This window comes from Nomascus leucogenys, chromosome 4 (genome assembly GCF_006542625.1).
Source record: "Nomascus leucogenys isolate Asia chromosome 4, Asia_NLE_v1, whole genome shotgun sequence".
In the NCBI taxonomy this organism is placed as follows: domain Eukaryota; kingdom Metazoa; phylum Chordata; class Mammalia; order Primates; family Hylobatidae; genus Nomascus; species Nomascus leucogenys.
In genome coordinates this window covers 9,893,091-9,916,992 of record NC_044384.1, presented here as the reverse complement: position 1 = coordinate 9,916,992, position 23,902 = coordinate 9,893,091, and the positions used below count along the sequence as shown (strand labels likewise).

Below are 23,902 nucleotides of genomic sequence, written 5' to 3'. Positions count from 1 at the left end.
AAGTTCTCTGCTATACCTAACTTGCTGTCAGACATGTATATTAAGTTATCAATTTTGGCTACTGAAGTTCTAGATTACTGTTGTAAAACAGAACTTCCTACAATCATGGAAATATTTATATCTTGCTATTTAATAAGATAGCCACTAGCCACATGTAGTGAGTACAACTGAATAATTTTAATTAGTTTAAATTTAAATAGCTACATGTGGCTGATTATCATACTGCACAGTAAAGTTCTTGAAGTTCTGTTCGGTTCTTTTCAAATATTTCAACTTGTCAGTTTCCCATTTCCTAAAATTTTCAAGCTTGTCATTTATTTATCTAAATATGGTATAATTAAAGTTATTTTTAAACCCGTGCTTTGTAATTCCCATATTCAAAGTCTGGGCAGATAAGCTGGTATTTTTATCCTTCTGCTGTTTCTTACTACATGTTGCCATGTCTCCTAATGTGCTTGATTATCTCTAACTTTGTACTGGTTAATGCTTTTGAAAAATTATTTGTAGAGGTTCCCTGAGGCCCAGTATGAACTTGTTTTTCATCCATCACCAAGGCAGTTTGCTTTCTGCTAAGTACCCAGAGGCACCATCAATCGAAGACACCTCAAGCCAAGTTCACAGCCAACTTTGGGTGCAGAGCCCTATCAGAAGCAGTCTGTAGTACCCATTCTCACATTTTTTTTTCCTTTACAGTCTCCTTCATGAAGTTTGGGAAACCAACTTATTTCTGACTCATCCATCTATTAAGAGAATGGTTCTTTGTAGGTACAGCTTAATACAGGCAGGATAGCCAGTAAGAATCCCCACTTTGGGGAATCGCGGCTTCTGTACTCTCACCCCTCAATACTCCTCAACAAAAGCCAAGCATACAATCTTGGCAAATGCACTTGGGGCAAAATAATTTTCTATATAATTCTTACTTGGGGCAAGACTTTCAATCAAAACTGGACTGGAAGTTTCTCACTATCTTTTCAGTTTTTTTATTATTTTGAGGTGCATTTTAATATAGCCTGTCTAGCATGTTATTGTTGTTTTCAGAGGAGACTTAGTCTGGCATTACCAGAAACAAGGAATGTTCCAGATGTTTTTTTGGAGATGGAGTCTCACTCTGTTGCCTAGGCTGGAGTGCAGTGGCGCGATCTTGGCTCACTGCAACCTCCATCTCTCCGGTTCAAGCAATTCTCCTGCTGGGGACTACAAGGTGCCCGCCATCATTCCTGGCTAATTTTTGTATTTTTAGTAGAGGCAGGGTTTCACGATGTTGGCCAGGCTGGTCTCGAACTCTTGACCTTAAATGATCCACCCACCACGGCCTCCCAAAGTGCTGGGATTACAGTTATGAGCCACCATGCCAAGCCCCAGATCTATTTTTACCAGCAAGGTCAAGCTCCACTGCACACTCCACTCCTGACCATTTAAACCAGACGTGTGGGTGCTATCGATCAGAGGCAGCCTTTCCTGGGAGACTTTTAAGCTGGCTGCCTCTGCTAAGGCCTCCTCTGTAGATCCCCAAGTGGAAAGAGAGGCATAGCCTGTGACATCCCTTTATAGTTTCACACAGAAACTGCACAGCTGATGTCTCTTATCTTACCCCTGCCTGAAAAGCCCACTGATCTCTAGTCGGTGGGGTAGGGGAAGCTTCTCACCAAAGTTTATCCATCTGCTTTAAGCTAATGAAGGAGAAAAAGCATTGCTGACTACAAAGAAATGCTAAAAATAATTCTAGAGGGGTCTAGAAGTGGAAAATGAAGACTTCTCTCCTTCAGTTCTCAAAAAGCTTGACCTTTTTCCAACTCTCAATAATAAACTGGAGTAAGTAGTCCCCAAAGAAAAAAAAAATCATTCTAAGAAAGGTGAATAAACAATATCAGATGTTACTGAGTAGCTGCTATATACCAAGATGGTCACAAACCCTTCACAGGCTCTCTCATTGCCCTGAGGAGGGATTATCATTACCCTCATTTTACAAATGTGAGGGCTGAAGCAGATACAGTGGGAGAGGATGGAAATAAAACCAGTGATGTATATCACACAGCAACAGAGAACGCAGCATCAGCACAGCAGCCACCGGAAGGCAGAGTGCAAAATCCACAGTAAGGTTAGGTCTGGAACAAGCTAACTGAACTTTAAACATCTTTCTATATCATATCTAGCAGTTGATTATCAGAATGCTTATCAGAAAAACAGAATCACAACTATATACACCACAAAATGTAAGAACAATCATTTTCGTACACTTAGAAAACCCTTGATTTCACAGAAAAATGCCTCTGAGAAAAGTTTCAGTGAAAAACATGAAAGAACAAGAGAATGAATCTATCTTAAACATTTATCACGTACCAGAAATAGTGCTGGGCACTTTATGTGTGTTTATAAACTGATTCTTGACCAAACCAAGAAGAGTGGGCTTCTTTTATAGATGACAAAGCTAGGCCCAGCGAGGCTGCAGCAGGTGACGCTGGAGTGATGCCCTGGCGCTGACATTCAAGACCAGGTGTATAGGGGTCTGGAGCCCACCTTCTGTTTTTCACTAGAACACATGTCTTTTATAAAACTCACTCCCCATGAAATTCACACACTCCTCACAGAGATAACACATGGTTGCAGAAAAAGATCTTTCCGATTCTTTTTGCTTCAATTTTTTTCTGAATCCTTACCAATCCTCGCCTCCATCTGTCCTACATCTCAGAGAATGAAGTCTCCGCGAGGCTAACTGCACCATCTGATCTCAAGCCCTGAACTCTCTCCCGTCTGCTTAGGATCTCTCTCAATCATCAAATATTTATTGAGTGCTCGCTAGTTGCAGCCACAATTCTAGGTGCTACACATAAACAAACAAAGCAGACAAAAAGCTCCTGACCCCGTAAGAGCTTACCTTCTAGTGTGGGAAGACTAGGAATAGACAGATACATGAAACACATAGTCCATCAGATGGTGATAATACTATGGAGGGAAATAAAACCAGGAAAGGAAATAGTGAGGAGGAGGAAAGAGAAGGCAGAAAGAAGGGGTTGGGGGCTATTATATTAACACGTGGTTCTGGAGAGGCTTCATCGACATAGTAGCATTTGCTTGAAGATGCAGAGGAGGGGAGCCGGAGTTACAGGAAGAGCAAGGAGAGAGGAGAGGGAGCAGAAGGTAAGGCCAGGGAGCCCTCGTCCACAGCTCCCCTTCCTCCAGGTGTCCAGTACGTGCACTGGAATGACACGATTTGCTAACCTCAGGAGACTCCTGGAAGCCCACGGAAGGCTGAAGCCACGCCTGATTCATTCCCACGCCTTCCACAGTGCCTTGAACACAGTGGGTGCTTAATAAATGCCTAGAAAATTATTTATCAAATTATTTGGTGTTGACCTGGACAGTCTATGAATAACTACATATATAAATGTATGTGTGTGTGAATACTTACCATTAGCCAGGATCTTGGGTTTATTAGCAGGACTGAAGCAAACATTATGAAAGATAAGAAGAGGCAATAAAGGGCTGCTCTTGTGCTTGTATTTGCTCATCTCTGTTAGTAAGTCCAGACAGCCATCAAGCCTCAGAATCATTTGTTGCCCATCTTCTCCAAATGATATATTCAGGAGTAACTTCAACCAGAGAATAGTCAAATTACTGAGATGTTTATTTCCTCCTTTTGGCAATGCTAGAGAGAGGAAGTTCTGTAAGAAGTTACTCTGTGGATAAATAGAGAGAATATTATTTTCTTCTCATCTTTTTCATTGTTTTCCCAGTCCCTTGGTGACCAATTAACTAACATTCTGATATACTCTTCCCCTACATTAATTTCTCCTTCTTTCTAATACCTTCTGAATACTCCATCTACATTATTTCCAAGTATAAGTGAAAAAGGTAAGGAGAACAAAATAGTGCTCAAGTTTTAATTCCTGCTAATTATTTCCTCATGATGGATGAAATATACTATAGTTAACTCTTAATTATTTAGAACTGATAATTAAGTTTGGAGATTATTTCAGGGCTCTTGAGTTTTCTCTTCTCTCTGCCTTCTGGTGATTTTGCTATTCATTAAAAGCTACCCTATGGAAGGAAAAAAGGCAAAAATCCAAATCAGTCTTGAATACTAGTTAACAACTCTGGAAGTAGTGAGGGTATTTTGAATCATTGTAACTACAGGTGTTGTTGTTATCAAATCTATAGATACATCTTACATTCACTTTATCCCAGGTAGTTATCATTACAAGTAAGAATTTCTGATGGCTACAGGTCATTCTATTATGCTTACAGATGAGAAGCTCTATTATTTGAACTGTAAGAGTCTTTTCAACCTCCAAATAAAGCCCCTTCTACAAAACCCCACCAAACCCTTAACTATAAGATAATAAATTATTGCTTAGACTAATCTATATGCAAAGCATAAAAGTGCTGCATCAAGCTGCAGCCCATGGCAGCATGGAAATCACAGTTAGGTGGACATTTTAGAAATGAAATGCAATCACTTAACTCTTATGATTGCACAGAATAACTCTTCTCTCTCTCTGTTTAAATCTACCCCAGTTTATCTCTTAGGTTTTCCTAGACCAAAATCAAGATGTTGGCTTTAATCTATAAAATACACTTAAAGTTTTTATACAAAAGGACTCTCTAACTGCAGAGGACATTTACAGGAAGCTGGGTCAAGCACTCTTATCATGTTTCTTATGTACTAATTCAACCTATTTCCTAACGTTTACTCACATTCTTTCTATAAAATTAATACAGAGACAATTAGGAGAAAGACAATCCATTGTATACATATTGCAAGAAACTTTTAGTGTCGCTAGAATGTCAAAGATGCAATTTATCATACTTTGTTTAGAACTTTTGCATTTTTATTCATAAGTGAAAATGGTCTATAATTTTGGTCTACAATTTTCTGGGTTGTACTATTGTCAGGATTTAGTATTAAAGTTGGTCAAGGTTCATAAATTTATTAGGGAGTTTTTTCTGTACCTTTCTATAAGTTGTAATTATTGAAATAACATAGAAACTCTGATAAAATAATTAGCTATTCAGATGTGAAATCACTTGTGCCTGATATCTTTTTAATAATAAATTTTAAAATTTGCTTCCAAAAAAAAAAGAATGAAATGAGCTACAGAAATATTATCAACATTACCCACACAATAAGTAAACTGTAAAATTACATGCCCACTTTCAGCTGCATTTGCTGTCACTCACACCTACTCTCAGCCAAGTTGACAGTTTTTAGATTCAACCCTTGCTGGATTTGGGACTGAAAAGGGTGATAAAGTAGATGTCAGTGCTCTCAAATGTAAATGTGCTGTGGGTGTGGGCACTCCTTTTTTTTTTTTTTTTTGCTGCTTCTAAAGATGTTTTCAGACAATTTCCTACACCAGGTAGAATATGTAGAGATGTATATACCATGGTAGAAAAAAAAAAAAAAAAAACAGGATATTTCAGAGCCTGAGCTGTACAATAGCACCTGCTGCATTTTCTGCATCCTATAGATGAGTAATGAAGAAGTAGAAATGTTAAGTGTCTGGGCTCATTATTACTTAATGCAGCAGAGGAAGTCTCAGGCATTTCCTAATTAGAGCAGAGGAAAAAAGACTTGATTAATCCGTCCCTGGAAAGACAGTCTGATCACACTTCATCAAAATATTCTTAAGGATAGCACTAGAATAACAGATTAAGAGTTGAACATATCTTAGAGATTATTTTGTTTAACCCAAATGAAGCTGAAAGAGAATAGGTCTCCAGCTCAAAGTCACACACCAGAATTGAGATTGACACTTACATTCCTTCTGGGTGCTCCCACTTAGCTTCCCACCAACATGCTCTATAAGGAAGTGGTGGAAAGCGCTGCCCCCGCTCTGCTCTCACATATGCAGAATCTCTCATTCTTATGGATGCTAATCACATATATCCAGTTCAAGAGAATGTCTCATTTTGGAAATGATGCATGTATATGAATACATATATGAAGAAAATATATTCAAATACATATACATATGACATACATGACCATATACATGAAGAAAATATCCAGCCATGTGCTGGTAAATAAACTGATTGTGGTGAGGGTAGAAAAGATCCATGATTTGTACAGTTCGCTGAATTACATGGTGTGATACGCCCACTGTGGCTGATTTCAAAGTAACAATGTAATATCAACTGGAATTTTTATAAAATTCCTGCGAATTTCAGATGACACTCATGAGTCAGTAGGAGGCTGGCTCCAACATGCCACTGAAAACATCTTTCCTTGGTAAGACTGATCTTTCCATTTCCTTAGAACGACCGATCTTTCTATTTATGTGGTGATAACAAAGTATCTTCTGAGGAGTTCAGGGAGAAGAAACAGTAGAGGAAAAGGAGACTCAATTCTTATAAATGCTCTCAACTTTTGCAATTTATCTTAGCCTTCAAGTAAAAGAAATGGAAACACTCAAATTACAATACTAGTAAGTAATATATAATCTGATTACATTCAAATCTGAAGGGATTTCCCCAATTAGGGATTCTGTTTATATACATCTAAATAAAGAATCTAAGTGCATATGTGTACTAGAATTTATTTAACTCATTACATCCCTTTTAAATTACCTTAAGTTAAAATCAGTGATGAGAAGTCTAGCTTGGGAACTGGAATCCTAGAGAACTCATAAAATTGCTTAATATGCCATAAGGAAGTTAAGTCTAACTGGGGGAAGTAGGCTGTGATTTCATAAACCATTTTGTCAATGAAATTAAACTGAAATTGTTACTGTTCAATTTGGTCTGTTTAAAGACCAATATATCACTTTTATTATCTCCAATAAATGTAAGACAGCTATCTTTCTAAAACCCTCATCATTGAGAATGATAAAATACAATCCGAAAGCTAAGAAGATACATGAGAAGGAAATGGTATGACTCTACTCTAGCTCCTGTCCCTCTGCACGTGCCATCTATCAACTGGCTTTAAACAAAGTGAACCTCTTAACCCTTTTATGATCCTTTAAAATAAAATGCCTCAAAATCATAATATATTAATCTTAGAAACTGAGTTGTAAACTTTCGATTGGAAAGATTATTTCACTGAGTACCCTTTTAAGATATGTGGGGAGTTTAAGTGCTTACCTTCTGAATTACTCCTTTACAGTCATGCGACAAGGCCAGGTTTGAAAGAAGCAGAAAAACCATCTGCTGAACCATGGTGTTCTCCAGTGGCATTTGGGAAGCCACTTTTAGGATACACAGCATCAGAGAGTTGCTCACGGCTCCTCTATGTGTAGCTTGAACAGGCTGTTGTCCACAACTTGACCAACAAAGAGAACTGCAACCTTCAAAAATAACAGCCTGTCACAATGTCTTCTCAGTTTCCCTGTTTAGTTTTTGAAGACACTAAGTGGCAAAGCATATCTGTCTAACAAAATGACTTGGCCATTAACCTGTGAACTGCAAATTAGCAATGGAGGCTAATGTTAGTGTCTACATTCAACCTAATAGATATACTGTCCTCACTGAGGGCCTAATTATCTCAATAAAGCACTTGAAGACACCAGGTTTATTTTTTAAAAAAGAATAAAATAAGCATACTAGGGTTTTTAATACTTCCTAAAGAAAACATCTAAATAAAGGCCTGTGTAAAGGAACAGAATTTTAGAAATGGGAGATAACTTGTCTAATGCCTTCATTTTACATAACATACAAATAAGGAACAAAACTCATGTTTTGTGAGTTTCTTTTACAGATTGTATTTGATTCTGATCAATTTATACTTAAGTTGGCCTCCTCGTATGAACTTTCACAAGTCAATTATACCTTAGGTTTACGTATAATACAGTCTTATTGATTTAACATTAAAATGTATTTCTAATTTTTTTTTCTCCCTCAATAAGTGTCATTCAGTTACTTAATTTCCTGAGAAACACTGGACCCTGGAAAGCCTGTAGATGCCACTTTTGGCTCCTGCCATGCTAAGCTGTGTGACCTTGAGCAACAAACTGGCTTTTCTGAGCTCCATATCTTTGTTGACCAAATATAGAAAATAGTATTTGTTCTGTTTATATCTCTTTGTGCAGACTGGAGACAGCCTGAGTTGGGTATCGAAATGGACAGCTCCAGAGGTGTCGATGATTCAAAGGAATAAGCCATCATCAGCATCTGGCAGTAACTAGATGGGCTCTTAACTGTTTTGAGTTCCAGTCCCTTCTCTGTATAACCTTTGATATTCAGAGACCCCAGCTGCTGGGCTACTGAGTGTTGTTAGAAGAAAGCACAAAAACTTGCTAACTAGTCAAATTTTAATTTATGACCATAAATTTTAAATGGGTATTTAACACTGCCAGCAATCCTACTTTGCTTCTCTAGTGTGTTTACTTTCCTTCCTCTAAAAACAGCTACTTCACACTTTCTCCTCTTCTCACATCACCTCTACTCCTTGTGTTTGCTCATTCTTAGTGGTCAGTGTTCTCTCCTAAATGAAGAAAGCAGAAGTATTCAAAATGGGAATTTTCTCATCATTCCCATCAAGTCTACCAGCCTTCCTAAATCCACATCCTTCCTCTCAGCCTTCCTTCTGCTTCTGTTAGCTGTGCTCTAGCTCTCACCTCTCTTATCCTCTCAGACTGGGCTCTTACCTGCACTCTTTCCTGCACCTCATTCTCCCAATCCCTTAAGTTAATAAACATGCCTTAAAAACATACATTTTTAAAAACGAGCAAAAACTCTTCCCTTGACTCCACATCTGTCTCTTGCTGTTGCTCCATTTCTTTGTCCTCTTAAGAGTAGAACATTTTGGAAAAGCTGTCTGCTCTACTTCTTCATCTTCTCTCCTCAACTCACACTAAGTAGGTTTCTGTTCCGGCACTGCACTAAAATTACCCTCAAGGTCCAAAAGAACATCAGTACTGCTAAGTCCAATGGCCATTGTTTCTATCCTCACTTTAGTAGAATTTTCTATAGCATTCCACACAACTGAGCATGCCATTCTCTGACTTTCTGTGACTGTGCACTGTTATCTCATTGGCTGCTCCTTCTCTTTTTTTTCTGCTGGTTTCTCATCTTTTGATTAACTCCAAATGTTGATGTGCCTTAGAACTTGGTCATGGGTTTCTGCTTCTCCATCTACACATCCTCCCTGGGTAATCGCAAACAGCCACATGGCTTTAAATACAATCTATATGACAATGACTCCTGTGGTAGCCAGCCTCCAAGATGGTCCCAGTGGCCCCTGCCTCTGTACCAGGGTTGGGTATGTGTGACCCACAGGAGCTAGGAGTGCTGTTCAGTTACTTCTGAGACTGGATTATAAGAGACTATAACTTCTGCCCTCAGCCCACTCATTGTGGGTCGTCTGAGACAGCCCTAAGTAGCAAGGAATTGAGGCTCCCATAGTCACACTGGATCCTCTATCCCAGTTAAGACTTCAGATGATTGCAGAGACTCTGAGCGAGGACCACCCAGATTAGCCATTCCCAGATTCCTGAGCCACAGAAGCCGTGGCATAATGAAATGATTGATGTTTGCAGATGCTAAATTTTAGAGTAATTTCTTTTGTAGCAACAAATAACTAATAATATTCCCAACATTTTAAATCTTCAAACTTACCTCTACTCTCCGTTGAATTCAACTCCAGCTGTTTTCACCTGAGTGAACATCAACACCTCAGACTTAACAAGACCAAACAGAACTCTTGATTCCTACTACTTTCTCACTTCAAGTCTGCTTCTTTTAAATCTTCCCCATTTTAGTAAATGGCACTACTGTGCACTCAGGCTCATTTCTCCAAATGAAGTTCACCCTGGACACCTTTTTTTCCTTCCTACCTCCCACAACAGGTATCCTTGACTCTACCTTTGAGCTATATACTGAATCTGTCTACTTCTCTCAATCTCTCCAGCTACCACTCAAGCCCAAGCTACCATTATATCTCCATGACAAGTCTCCCTGCTTCTAGACTTGCTCCCAATCATCCATTCTCCACATACCACCCAGGGTAATTTTTTTCTTTTCTTTTCTTTTCTTTGTGAGACAGAGTCTCACTCTGTTGCCCCAGCTGGAGTATAGTGGCGTGATCTCAGCTCACTGCAACCTCTGCTTCCTGGGTTCAAGTGATTCTCCTGCTTCAGCCTCCTGAGTAGCTGGGACTATAGGCATGCACCATCATGCCTGGCTAATTTTTGTCTTTTTAGTAGAGACAGGGTTTCCTCATGTTGGCCAGGCTGGTCTGCAACCCCAGACTTCAAGTGATTCGCCTGCCTGGGTCTCCCAAAGTGCTGGCATTACAGGCATGAGCCACCTCACCCAGCCTAATCTTTCTTAAACACAAATTAAATCATGCCACTCACCAGCTTACAACTGCCAATATCATCCTGTTACACTCACATAAAAATCCAAACTCCCTACTCTGGCCCCTGAGGCCCTACATGACCTGTCCTCCTATCTCATTTCAGATCACTCTCACCAGAACTCACAATGCACAGCCCACCACAGGCTCTTGATAAAACATCTATCGAGTGCATGAGCGAAAGAGGAGCCCTAGTGATATCAAGCATCACCAGACCAACTGTTCTGAGAACTAACTTTCAACATGCCAGTCTCCTGCTCTAGAATCTATAAGAAGTTCTAACCTTCACCTGAATTTTGAGGCCCTACATCATAATTTTTATCCTCTCGATTTTCCTACTAAACTCAATTTCTCACTGCCAGATAATCAGACCAGTCCTCCCTCTCTATTCCCTGCACTGCCAATGACTCTTTCATGTCAACACACTAAAATATCTGTCTGCTCTCATAATACCTACGAGAAAGCTTGCCTTTGCCCATCATATCCTCAATAAATCAGAGAAATACTTCAAAATAGGTATTAGTTTTTCCAGTCCACCTTAGCAACATATATAAAACTAGTATTTTGGTATATTATTGAAAGGCAGTATTGGATCCTATTTACCATTTGGAAAATTTGCAGTATAGACACAAAGGAGCTGCAGAGAAATTTGCATCAATGAATCATCTATCAAAATCCAAGGCCAGAGAGAGTGCAAGACAGGGACAAGGTGAGCTTCAAGAGCTGCTTCCTGTTGAAGGAAGAGGAAACGACAGCATTAGTCTGAATATATAACATTAAAATCAAAACAACAACAAAAAGCCACCAACATAAGACACAAGGAGAACCCTGTGATGGCTTCAGCATCCTGCCCCAGCCCCACTGGGCTCCACACATGGCTGCCCTGACCACGAGCCTGACTAATCTCAGGAAGTCCCTTCAACACCAGGGTGGTTAAGATGTACCACTAAGGTAGGAAGCATAGAAAATAGCCTTTGTAACATGTAAATTAAACAGCAAAGTGATATCTCACAACACTGAATAAATTCCTGTAAATGCTATGAAATGGCCAAGAAGTGAGAATTTCTGATTAAGTAAACATTCTCATCAACTCTGAGTCCTCTTTGCCCACCCTCTCTCCCTCTCTTTCTCTCTCTCTCTGTGTGTGTGTATGTGTGTATATACTCAAAGTAAATTAGGTTTTGAGTAATTTGAATATATAAAATTCAGTCTAAATATTATGATAAATCGATAAATTCTGAAGTAACTCAGAGTCTTTATTACAAAGATCAGTTACCCCAGGACAATACTGCAGATAAAATATAGCTGTTTAAGTGCAGCAATATCTGTTTTAAATGAACAAGAATTCCGAGGTAATTTGTAGACCCATGTTTATGCACGTGAGCATGCACATAAATACACACACAATTTCACATAGCATCAAGTGGCAGAAGAGAAGTGATTCCCAATGTTCAACACTCTCCGTAAGCACTGAAGTCATTCCCAGTGCTCTCTCTAAAGTTCTTCCCATGTTCACCACTCTCTGTGGCACACAGCCCTCCATCTGCAGCAGATGACCTTGTTTACTATTTCACAGAGAAGACAGAAACGATTAGGTACAAATTCCTTTATCTACTCTGCCATTCTGTCCACATAGTTTATCTGTATTTTCATCCATTCATCCTTCCTGTCTGCCTGGTAGTGACAAAGAAGTGTTCCACTTCTTGCCTGCCAGAGATTGATACATCCATCTGTGTTCTGAAACACAGCTCTTCCTGCCTCCTCAGGGATCTTAATCCACCAGTTAGTTCTCCTCTTGCTATCTCTTAAACAACTCGTCCCCAATTTGCTCATTTCTGTGCCTGTATTCAAGTAGTTTACATTTTAAGAGAAACAAACATACTCATTTCATCTTATATGTCCTAAATTATTAATGCCACTTTTCATGACCAAACTTCTACATTACTATTACTGTAATTTCCCCGTCTCACATTTAATCTTTAGCTCATTTCCATTTATTTTCTGCCCTGATGATTCTATTGAGGCCACTCCTACTTTTGTGGTTGCCAACAACGCTTAAGCACTGTGGCATTTGCTATATGTCTCTTAATTTCCATGCTGCTGCTCTATCTTGGATCATTTCTGATAGAGTCCGGATATTTGTCCCTGCCCAAATCTCATATTGAATTGTAATCCCCAGTGCTAGAAGTGAGGCCTGGTGGGAGGTGTTTATATCTTAGGGGCTGATTCCTCATGGCTTGGTGCTTTCCTCAAGACAGTGAGTGATCTCATGAGATCTGGTCATTTAAAAGTGTGTGGCACCTCCTCGCCAGCTCTCTTACTCTTGCTCCAGTTCTAGTAATGTGATGTGCCTATTCACCTTTTGCCTTCTTGTCATGATTGGAAGCTTCCTGAGGCCTCCCCAGAAGCAGATGCCACTGTGCTTCCTGTATAGCCTGCAGAACTGTGAGCCAATTAAACCTCTTTTCTTTAATAAGTTACCTAGTCTCAGATATTTCTTCACAGCAAGGCAAGAATGGCCTAATGCAATCACCGAATTCCTTCTCCAGTATTCCCTTCTCAGTCGTTTTCTGCCCTCTCTTAAATGTTCCTATTTTCCAAACATATGACCTTGGTTTTCATTACATACTTTCTTGGGAAATTTCAATGATAGTGAGGACCACAAACACCATCTACACATTGATAACTCCTAATATCCCCACCTTGTATCACCCCTTAGAGTCCCAGACCCATAAAATCTATGGGCCACAAGCCATTTTTCACCAGGATGCCCCAAAGACTCTTGAGGCTAGCACGTGCAAGCATGAATATCGGGTCTCTCACACCTGTGCTCTGCTCTATCATGCACTCTTAATGCATGATAATGTAGCAGCTTAAACTGGAGTTTGGAAGTCATTCTACATTCCTCCTCTTCTCAAATGCCTCAAATTTACTCCCTACCCTCCTTCTCCTTTCTATCTGCTCAAGTTAAGGTGTCATCATCTCTTGTTTGAACTATGACAGTCCCCTCTGCCTAACCTTGTCCACTGTTTAATTCATTTACCTCACAGCCACCATGATCCTTCCAGTATGAAAACCCCTTAATGTTATGCATATGCAAACAGCAGGGTGGGGTGGCAGTGGGTGACCTGGTGAATTACCCAATAGTGGCCAACTATTAATAATGAGAACATGCCATACACCTGATAAAAGCTAAAACTGAAATTAACAATCTCTACCTCCATAAGATTATATTTACACTCAAGGATAATCTAAATATTCTTTGGATTTACTTCTTATTAAACAACTTAGAAATACAGAAATGCTTTGACTCACTGAGATATTACACTTTTATAAATGGCTAATGTGATACAAATTGAGCACAATATTTGTAACTAGTATCCAGGTTAGCATTTCATAAATCTTTATAGGTAGATCCCACATGTAAAGTATTCCAGAGTATTTCCCTGAATAAGGTGTCATGAATGAATATTAACTGCACACACACATGAAATTTATATATTTACATATACACATGAATACTGACTGTACATCCAGTCACAAGCATAATAAGCATGAAGGAATCATTAAGTTTATTAATGGCACTTTTGTTTGAGAAAAAGTTCATATAAATTCACATATAGGGAATTTTAATAAATTGTATAAATAAATACTTAATTTCCATCAAACTACTTTGAAATATAAATTGTGAGTCATGCATCTGGCTTTTTAACATCGCTTAAGGAATAAGTGTGTTCAACATGTCCATTTTCCAGATGTGGTATCGTTTTTCCAGTTGTGCTCTTACCACAAATAAGAGCAAAACAGGTAAAAATTTATAAGGCAATAAAAGCTTCTATAATTTATCTTTGCTTTCTATACTAAAGCTTTAATTTAGTATTTTTTTAAATTTTATTGTCATGGCCAGCTTTTATAAAGAATAATCTAGTATTTCTGCATTAAAGCATTAATCTAGTATTTCAAAAGTGTTGTAAAACTATAGACAAAGCAAATCAGAGTGTTCAAAAGATTATATCCTCTATAGTAGTACTGACACAATGGTTTAAAACATCATCAGTGCTTACAAAGCAAAACATCTCAGTGATTTTTAGACAGAAGGGCTGTGTAAATGGTCCCAGGGAGTCAGCAGAGCTAGAAGAAACTTCCTCTTGGTGGATGTGGCCACACTAGGTAGCAGCTCTAACTATCTTCTCCTTTGAAGCAGGAAACTCTTCATCTTCTTTCCTTATAGATACAGATAGCTTCACTTATTTCCTTGAAGAGTTGTTTTGACAACCCGTTTTGAAACAATCTACCTTATAAGACACATCCAGCCATTCATTCCATACCCAAAACATTTAAAATGCCTAAGAGTACAGAATGAGGCTGAAGTTTGTGAAGTTAAAGTTTCAATGATAAATCGAAACACTGATATACACAAGAAATGTAATCAGTGTTGATGAATAACGATCAGATACACACATTTCTGACAATTAACACTGAGTTTAAGGACCAATCAACTGTGTGTCTAAAAATTTAAAAGTCAGAGCTTTCCATTTTTCCTACTACATTGTCTCATATAAAAATTAAACTGCTTAATACCAGTACTTCTTCTATTAAAATTTTGAAAAATAGCTCTACTTACTTTACATTCTTCATTTTGATAAAGACAGTTTCTTAGGAGCTGCATGGCAAGGCTTAACTCTTTAATAACACCATCCTCCTATTTAAATAAAAAGCAGTTGAAAACTGTGAATGCAACAGCATACTCCACTTTTTGTGTATAGTAATTCCCTCCCCTTTGGGTCACGGTACAATGCAGGTGTGCTCTAATCATGCCCAACCACTGTAACTTTGAGGGAACTGACAGGCTAACGATCTCTGAAAGATGACCATATCTCAAGAAACACATTCACCACAAAAAAGCTATTTCTGTTCTATCAAGCATGGAGGAACTCGGATATATGATAGCCTCCATGTTTCATCTCAATAAAGTGAGGCAGATACTGACAGATTTTCAATCATATCAGGTGTTGGCTGACTTTCTCAATGATGAAGGACCTTTGGCTAGAGAGGAAAGGAGGCAAAAAAAGAACTGATAAACATACAATCAATCTCCTGCATCAATTACATTATTAAATAAGACTTTGTCTTGGTTTCTTACTAAATGCAGTAGAAACTAGTTATTACACAGAGTGCTGCTATAACGACCTTACTTACACACATATATGTTTATTTATATATTTATACTATTCACACAATTTAATTTGCTGAATAAGTGGGTGGCAGATCTTGTTAACCACAGTAGTTATTGTTAATCATAGCTATTATATAATAACTATGTTATTTTGAGTTTACCTGAGCATGCAGTTTAAACATGAGTCCAGCAGACTCAGTGCTAGAGGAGATATTCAGAAGGCACAGAAGGAGATAAACAGAGATGAGGAATACCAGCTCTGCAACCACCCAGATTTGGGGCAAATATTAGCTGCATCAATTACCAGTTGTGTGACTATGCTGTAATGAGTGTTTGTTCATGAGATAATAAATATGAAATGTTTCAATAGTGCCTGACATATAGAAAACTCTTACTAAATTATAGTTGTTGTAGATCTCATTCCTAGTTAACCTATGCTTGTTTTGAGATACAGATTTTCTTTTTGTAGTATAAAAAATTTATCTGGCATAATACCATGTATATGTGGATATTTCCAATGTTTATAATAACGACAGTGCATAAGAGACATGTTGTCTAAAGATCTTCAAGTAAGAATTAAGACCAAAAAAAGCCAACAATCTGCTAATGTAGAAGTCTCATTAATTTCTCCATCTGTATCTTTCTTCTAAATGAGACACTCATTTCAAGCTCGTGCTCATTTCTAGGCACAAGGGGACTGGAGAATGGTCTCTCTATACAGTCATTCATTTATCACAGAATGTTACCTTTTTTTTCAATACTGCTTTCCCAGGCCTCAGAGAATCTAGGTTCAGCTGTGCATTTATGTGTTTCATCTGCTCCATGCAATTGTCTATAAGATTGGCTGAAAGACAAAATCTGCAGTAGTCAAAAGGATATTCTATTTCCAAGTAAGTTAAAACCACATATACCAATCAGATTCTCAAAAAGGTAACATTTTCTATTTCTGACCCACTTCATTTTAGAATTTTCAGTCAGAGATTAATGAATCAGAGGGGGGAAAAGTAAGAGAACTAAAATGCTGAAGGCCACTTGTTTTCAGTTTTTAGTAAGATACTACCCAAGTCCAATTTACAGCTTGAGGAATACATCATTTGTTTTAGTAGCAAATCACAATTGGTATTAATGGACTTGATGTTGCCATTATTCTCTTTTCATTCTCAGATCTATATTCTCCGATTCCCAAATGAGAAATTACAACACTCAAGAGGGAAATTTATACGAAAATATGGAATCATCTGTTGCTGTTTTTACCATCAAAACTATGTGGGTTTTGTTCAGGTATACAGTGAGTGCTTCTGGATAGTAATATTTAATTATAATGAAACTCAATGTGTTACCTTTTAGCTTCCCTACTATTTACATATAGGTTCTTTAGAGCAAGAACCATCACGTATTAAACAAACAAAAACAAACTATGTCTAATCTTTTTATTTGAAAAGTAATGCATATTTACTGCTTCTGTATGGAAAAAAATTATTTTTAGTGACACTGAGATTATACTATATGTTTTTTACATTTTGAGTCCAAAGAAAATTAACTTGAACAAGCAACAAAACATATGAATTGATAATGCCATCAAAACAGCTGATGTGTCATGTGGCTCACCTTTCAAAGCATGTTTCTGTGCTCTTCTACTGACAGCCAGAAGTGACATCAATGCATTTGCAGCTACTCTTTTCAGGATATCTTTGGAAGATTTCCCTTCATAGCACTGCAGAGAATACAAATCAAACCGCTTTGAAGAAATATTTAATCTGGAGCAAAACTGTTGTGAATAAAGAACATTTTCTACTTAAAAGATATTGCTAGGTTTCAACCATCATGTGAAATTCACTGGATTTTGATAAATCATTAATATTCGTGAATGTTCTGTGTGGATAAGACTGTATAAGTTGTTTATAATACAGAAGAGAAAAACAATCATTCTTAAAGACCCATTATCTACAGAAAAAAGCTTTATTTAGCTTTCACATAGCAAGCTCATATACTTACTCAAATTCACCAGAGCATATTGTATATACATGTGCGTACCTTATTAAAATGGGTCCTTGTAAAACTGCTGAACAGGAGAACTGTCATCAATTTCCTCCTTTCTCCTTCTGGGGACACATTCCCCTCTCTCCATTTCTATCTAAACTACCCCTATATCTTAGGTGATTTGGTTCTTTCCATTTTTCATTTCTATGGTAACATGCACCTGTCATATAACATTTTCTCAAAAAATAGTGCGTAACTTTTTTGACTTTCAGAGAAATGGAAAATCATTTGTAATTCCGAAACTACTATTTCTGTATATTTCCTTTATACATTTAAATTTATGAGTTAGAAAAATTTTCACTTAAAAATTTATAATATGTACAAAAGTAGACATAATAACAGATTCCATACATTTTTATCAAAAAAAAAAAAACAAAACAAAACTAGAAATTTGTGCTCCAAGATGGCCAACTAGATACAGCCAGGAGGAACATCTCCTACTGAGGAAGCGGGACATCAGGAAGACTGGCACACTCCTAGCAGATCTTCAGAGGGAAGGTATTGAGAGCAGATGGAGGGAAAACACAGAGCTGGGGCTGAAGGGGGAGGAAGCTGGGGACCCTGCTCGGGGCTACCAAGCACCACAACTTGTTCCTGGCCCCCAACAACTCCTGCAGAGGGGGAAGTTGAAAAGGCAAGGAACAAAATTTGCTCTCCCCACAGGCCTCTGGAATTCTGGTAGGAAGGGACCCCTGGACCACCATGGACATTTGAGTTGTCAGAGAAAGCTGCTTAGGGAAGTGGTAGAAGCAGAATTCCAGCTGAGGCAGAGCCCAGAGAGTTTGGTATGGGAGTGTCTACAGTGGAGCACGGCCAGGGATGCCCATCCCCTTAGGCTAGACTTGCTCCCATAGGAGACTTTATCCCTAAGGGAACTGTAGGACCTCAACTCTGCAGGGTGGTCTTGCCCATGAGACAGGGCCAGTCTGGGCCACCCTGTGATCTGCTGGCTTCTCCCAGAGCCCAAGCCTAGCCACACCTGCTTGGAGTGAAGCTCCCAGGTACAGGCCCACACGGTAGCTCCTGCACTGGCAGACTGTGCCTGACTAGCAGAGTGCTCCAGCAGAGTGACCCCAGTGGACACGCACCAGCATTCTTCCCCCACTGCAGCCTCCTTCATGCTGCCTTGCCTGCAGGCACTCACCCACTGGCCACCCACCACAATGCTTTGTGGGCGTGTACAGGCGGACCTGCCTTCCCTTCCCCACCAGCACATGTGTGCACGTGCACCCTGCTGTGCCACTGCTGCCAGCCGTGAGTGCACCCCATCCTCCCTCCCTGCTATTGTCCTCAGAGAGTCAGCAGGCATGGAGCCCGCCAGCCCTGGGCCTGCCAGCACCCCGCCCCTGTGCTGGGGCTGCCAACACAGAACTAGCCACCAAAAGCAGCGAACCCAGCCCCAGCCCTGAGCAGCCACTGACACCAGAATGAATGGGCACAAAGGGTACACATAGTCTTGCGTCCACCATTGCCCAGTCTCATGCTAATACCACCACCAGTATGAATGCACACACAGTCTCAGGTGGGGGCTCCCACATCCCCAAGCCGTGCTGCTACCACAGCTGCTGTAGATGCCTGCATCAAGGCTGGCACCCTGGCACCTGACAGCACCCTGATGCAGCTGATGAGTGTGCACAGTGCTGCACTGCCACTGCTGCTGACATGTGTCAACAAGGATGGATCCTACTGCCACTTCCCTACGAAGTGCTTTGGCTGGCACCAACCATCAGAGTTACGAGCAGCAGTCTTAGAGCACCTTGGACCCTCCAGAGCAGCAGGTTCCTAACCCTGAGGAAACAGAGATCAAAGCCCTACCCTGATACCAGTCCCCAAGAGTTAGAGCACACAGTCCAGGAGCTGAGTTGAGCCTTGGCTCCCTAAAATCTTCCTAAATGAGTCGACTGAATACACCTTATATCACAATGAAATGCCCAAGGACATTAAGTAGGATAAAAGGAAAAAAAACAAAAAAGACAATCATCCAAAGGATAGCAACTTCAATGACCGAAGGAACATCAGCCCACAAAGATGGAAAACAAAAAACAAAAAACAAAAACAACAACAACAAAAAAAAAAACAGTGCAAGAACTCTAAGACCTCAAAAAGCCAGTGTCTTCTTTCTTCCAAATGACCACACTAATTTTCCAGCAAAGGTTCTTAACCAGGTTGATATGGCTGAAATGACAGAAATAGAATTCAGAATATGGACAGGAATGAAGATCATTGAGATTCAGGAGAATATTGAAACCCAATCTAAGAAAGCTAAGAATAAAAATAAAACAATACAGGAGCTGACAGCCAAATAGCCAAGAAAAGAATGTAACCAACCAGACAGAGCTGAAAATCACACTACAAGAATTTCATGATGAAATCACAAGTATTAACAGCAGAATGGACCAAGCTAAGGAAAGAGTCTCAGAGCTTGAAGACTGGTTTTATAAAATAAGACAGTCAGACAAGAGTAAATAAGTAAGTAAATAGGAGCAAACAAAACCTCCAAGAAATATGAGATTATGTAAAGAGACTGAATCTACAACTCACTGGTGTCCCTGAAAGAGATGAGGAGACATATCTCATCATCCATGAGAACTTTCCCAACCTAGCTAGAGAGGTCAACATTCAAATTCAGGAAATGCAAAGAACCACAAAACACTTCACGAGATCATCCCCAGGACACATAATGATCAGACTCTCCAAAGTCAGGGAGAAAAAGAAAAAAAAAAAAAAAAAAAGGTAAAGGAAGCTAGAGAGAAAAAGTCAGGTCACCTACAAAGGGAAGCATATCAGATGAACACTAAACCTCTCAGGAGAAACCCTACAAGCTAGAAGAGATTGGTGGCTTATATTCAACATTTTTAAAGAAAAGAAATTCCAACCAAGAATTTCATATCCAGCAAAACTAAGCTTCATAAACAAAGGAGAAATAAGATCCTTTACAGAAAAGCACATGATTAGGAAATTTGTTACCACCTGCCTTACAAGAGTCCCTGAAATAAGCACTAAATGTGGGAAGGAAAGACTATTACCAGCCACTACAAAAACACACTTAAGTACACAGACCAGTGACACTATAAAGCAACCTCACAAACAAGTTGGCGTAACAGCTAACAAAACGATGACAGGATCAAATTAAAACATATCAATACTAACCTTGCATGTAAATGGGCTAAATGCCACAACAAGGAACAGTGGCAAGATGGATAAATATGCAAGGCCCAGTGGCATGCGGTCTTCAAGAGACCCATCTCATATGCAGTGACACACACAGGCTCAAAATAAAGGGATGGAAAAAGGCTACCAAGCAACGAAAAACAGAAAAAAGCAGGGACTGCAATTCTAATTTCAGACAAAACAGACTTTAAACCAACAAAGATAAAAAAAGACAAAGAAGGGCATTACAAATAGTAAAGAACTCAATTCAACAAGGCAACCTAGCTATCCTAAATATATATGCACTAAACAAAGAAGCATCCAGATTCATAAAGCAAGTTCTTAGAGATCTTCAGAGACTTAGACTCCCATAGGGTAACATGGGAGACTTCAACACCTCATTGACAGTATTAGACAGATAATCCAGGCAAAAAATTAACAAAGATATTCAAGACCTGAACTCAACACTGGACTAAATGGATCTGACAGACATCTACAGAACTTCCCACCAGAAAACAACAGAGTATACATTCTTCTCATTGCCACATGGCACATACTCTAAAATCAACCACACAATCAGATACAAAACAGATTTCAGCAAATTCAAAAAAATCAAAATTATACTGATATGGTTTGGATCTGTGCCCCCACCCAAATCTCATGTTCAACTGTAATCCCTAATGTTGGGGACTGGACCATTGGGGTAGATCCTTCATGAATGGTTTAGCACCATCCCTTTGGTTCTGTTCCTGTGACAGAGTTCTCATGAGATCTGGTTGTTTAAAAGTGTGTGGCATCTTGCCCCTCTCTTCCTCCTGCTCCCACCAAGTGAGATGCCTCGCTCCCCCTTCTGCCATAATTGAAAGTTTCCTGAGGCCTTCCCAGAAGCTGAGTAGATGCCAGCATTATGCTTCCTGTACAGCCTGTGGAACCGTGAGCCAATTAAACCTCTTTTCTTTATAAATTACTCAGTGTCAGGTATTTCTTTACAGCAATGTAAGAATGGTCTAATACATACACCATCCACACTCTCAGACCACAGCACAATAAAAACAGAATTCAGTACAAAGAAAATTGCACAAAACCATTCATTTACATTGAAATTAAGCATCCTGCTCCCGAATAACTTTTGGGCAAATAATGAAATTAAGGCAGAAATCAGCAAGTTCTTTGAAACTAATGAGAACAATGATAACATACTAGAATCTCTGGGACACAGCTAAGGTAGTGTTAACAGGAAAATTTGGAGCACTAAATGCCCATATTGAAAAGTTAGAAAGATCTCAAGTTAGCACCTAACATCACAACTAAAAGAACTAGAGAAGAAAGAGCAAACCAACCCCAAAGCTAGTAGAACACAAGAAATAATCAGAATCAGAGCTGAAGAAGACTGAGACATGAAAAACTATTCAAAAGACGAACGAAGTGAGGAGCCGGTTTTTTGAAAAAAATAATAAGATATATGGACCACTAGCTAGACTAATGAAGAAAAGAGAAAAGATCCAAATAAACATAATGAGAAATGACAAAGGGGATACTACAACTGACCCCAGAGAAATAACCATCAGAGACTATTATGAACACTTCTATGCACACAAACTAAAAATCTAGAAGTGGATGAATTCCTGGCCACATATATCCTCCCAAGACTGAACCAGGCAGAAACTGAATCCCTGAATAGACCAATAATGAGCTGTAAAATGGAATTAGAAATAAATAGCCTGCACACCATAAAAGCCATGGATCAGATGGATTGACAGCCGAATTCTACCAGATATATAAAGAAGAGCTGACACCATTCTTACAGACATTGTTCCCCAAAAAAAGGAGAAGTAGGAACCCCTCCTCAACTCATTCTATGAGGCTGGCAAGGTATGGTGACATAACTTGCACACCTGGAGGACGGAGAGAGCAGCAACTGGGGGACTTCACATTGAATTCAGTGCTGCTCTATCACAGTGGAGAGCAAAGCTGTACTGGGCTCAGCCAACACCCATGCATGGAGAGATCATTTAGATCAACTGCCCAAACCAGCAGTCAGAAGTGGAGTTTCTTGGCAAGCCTTGCCACCGTAAAGCCAGTGCTCTGGGGTCCTAGGTAAACTTGAAAGGCAGTCTTGGACACAAGGCCTGCAATTCCTAGGCAACTCCTAGCGTTAGGCTGGGCTTAGAGCCAGTTGACTATGGTGGCATGTGACACAGGGAGACACCAGCCAGGGCAGCTAAGGGAGGCCTTACACCATTTCTCCCTCAATCCCAGGCAGTGCAGCTCGCAGCAACAGAAGTGACTCCTTTCTTCTACTTGAGAAGGAGAGTAAACAAGACTTTGTCTTGCATCTTAGATACCAGCTCAGTCACAACAGAACAGGGCACTGGGTAGAGTCGTGAGACCCCCATTCCAGGCCCTAGCTCCTGGATGACATTTCTAGACAAAACGTGGGCCAAGGGAACCCACTGCCTTGAAGGCAAGAAACCAGTCCTGGCAGGATTCATTACTTGCTGACTAAAGAGCCCTCAGGCCCTGAATAACCAGCAGCAATATCCAAATAGTACACCACAGGCCTTGGGCTCTGGGATGTGCTGACTTTAGGTATCACCCAGCACATTCGCAGCTGTGGTGGCTACAGCAAAAGACTCCTTCTGTTTGAGAAAAGCAGAGGGGAAAGTAAAGGGGACTTTGTCTTGCATCTTAGGTGTCAGCTCAGCCACAGTGGGTAGAGCAACAAGTAGGCTCTTGGGCTCCCTGAATCCAGGCCGAAGCTCTTGGACAGTATTTCTGGACCATCTCTGGGCCAGAGGGGAACTGATTGTCCTGAAGGGTGAGCCCCAGGTCTGGCAGCATTCGTCACTGAATGATAGAAGTGCCCTTGGGCTCTACGTGAACATTGGCAGCAGCCTGGTAGAACTCCCATGGGACCGTGGTATTGGTGGCCAAAAGGAGAGTCTCCTTTTCCTGTGGAAAGGGGAGAGAAGAGCAGAAAGGACCCAGTATTGTGGTTTGAGTGCCAGGTTAGTCGCCTTAGAAGAGAACATGAGGTAAAATGCTAAGGTTTTTGACTCTAATCCCTGGCTCACAGACAGCATCTCTGGACCTGTTCAGGGTCTGGGGGAACTTACTGCTCTGAAGGGAAGGACAGAAACCTGGCTAGCTTTGTCACCTACTGATTATGAAGTCCTAGGGCCTTGAGTGAACATAGGTAAGCAGGTAGCAACTGCAGTGGGCTTGAGAGAAACCCAGTGTTG

At 39.8% G+C, this 23,902-nt stretch overlaps 1 protein-coding gene across 1 annotated transcript in view; it reads right to left on the bottom strand.

Moving 5' to 3' along the window:
• Positions 1–23,902, bottom strand: part of RTTN (rotatin) — a 211,170-nt gene that overhangs the window by 9,646 nt on the left and 177,622 nt on the right. The window contains exons 41-46 of the mRNA XM_030810284.1: positions 17,079–17,184; positions 16,217–16,314; positions 14,919–14,996; positions 10,898–11,024; positions 7,084–7,286; positions 3,410–3,677 (exon numbers count right to left, since the gene is read on the bottom strand). Coding sequence (XP_030666144.1) covers positions 3,410–3,677; positions 7,084–7,286; positions 10,898–11,024; positions 14,919–14,996; positions 16,217–16,314; positions 17,079–17,184 — 880 coding nt within the window. The remainder of the gene's footprint in view (positions 1–3,409; positions 3,678–7,083; positions 7,287–10,897; positions 11,025–14,918; positions 14,997–16,216; positions 16,315–17,078; positions 17,185–23,902) is intronic.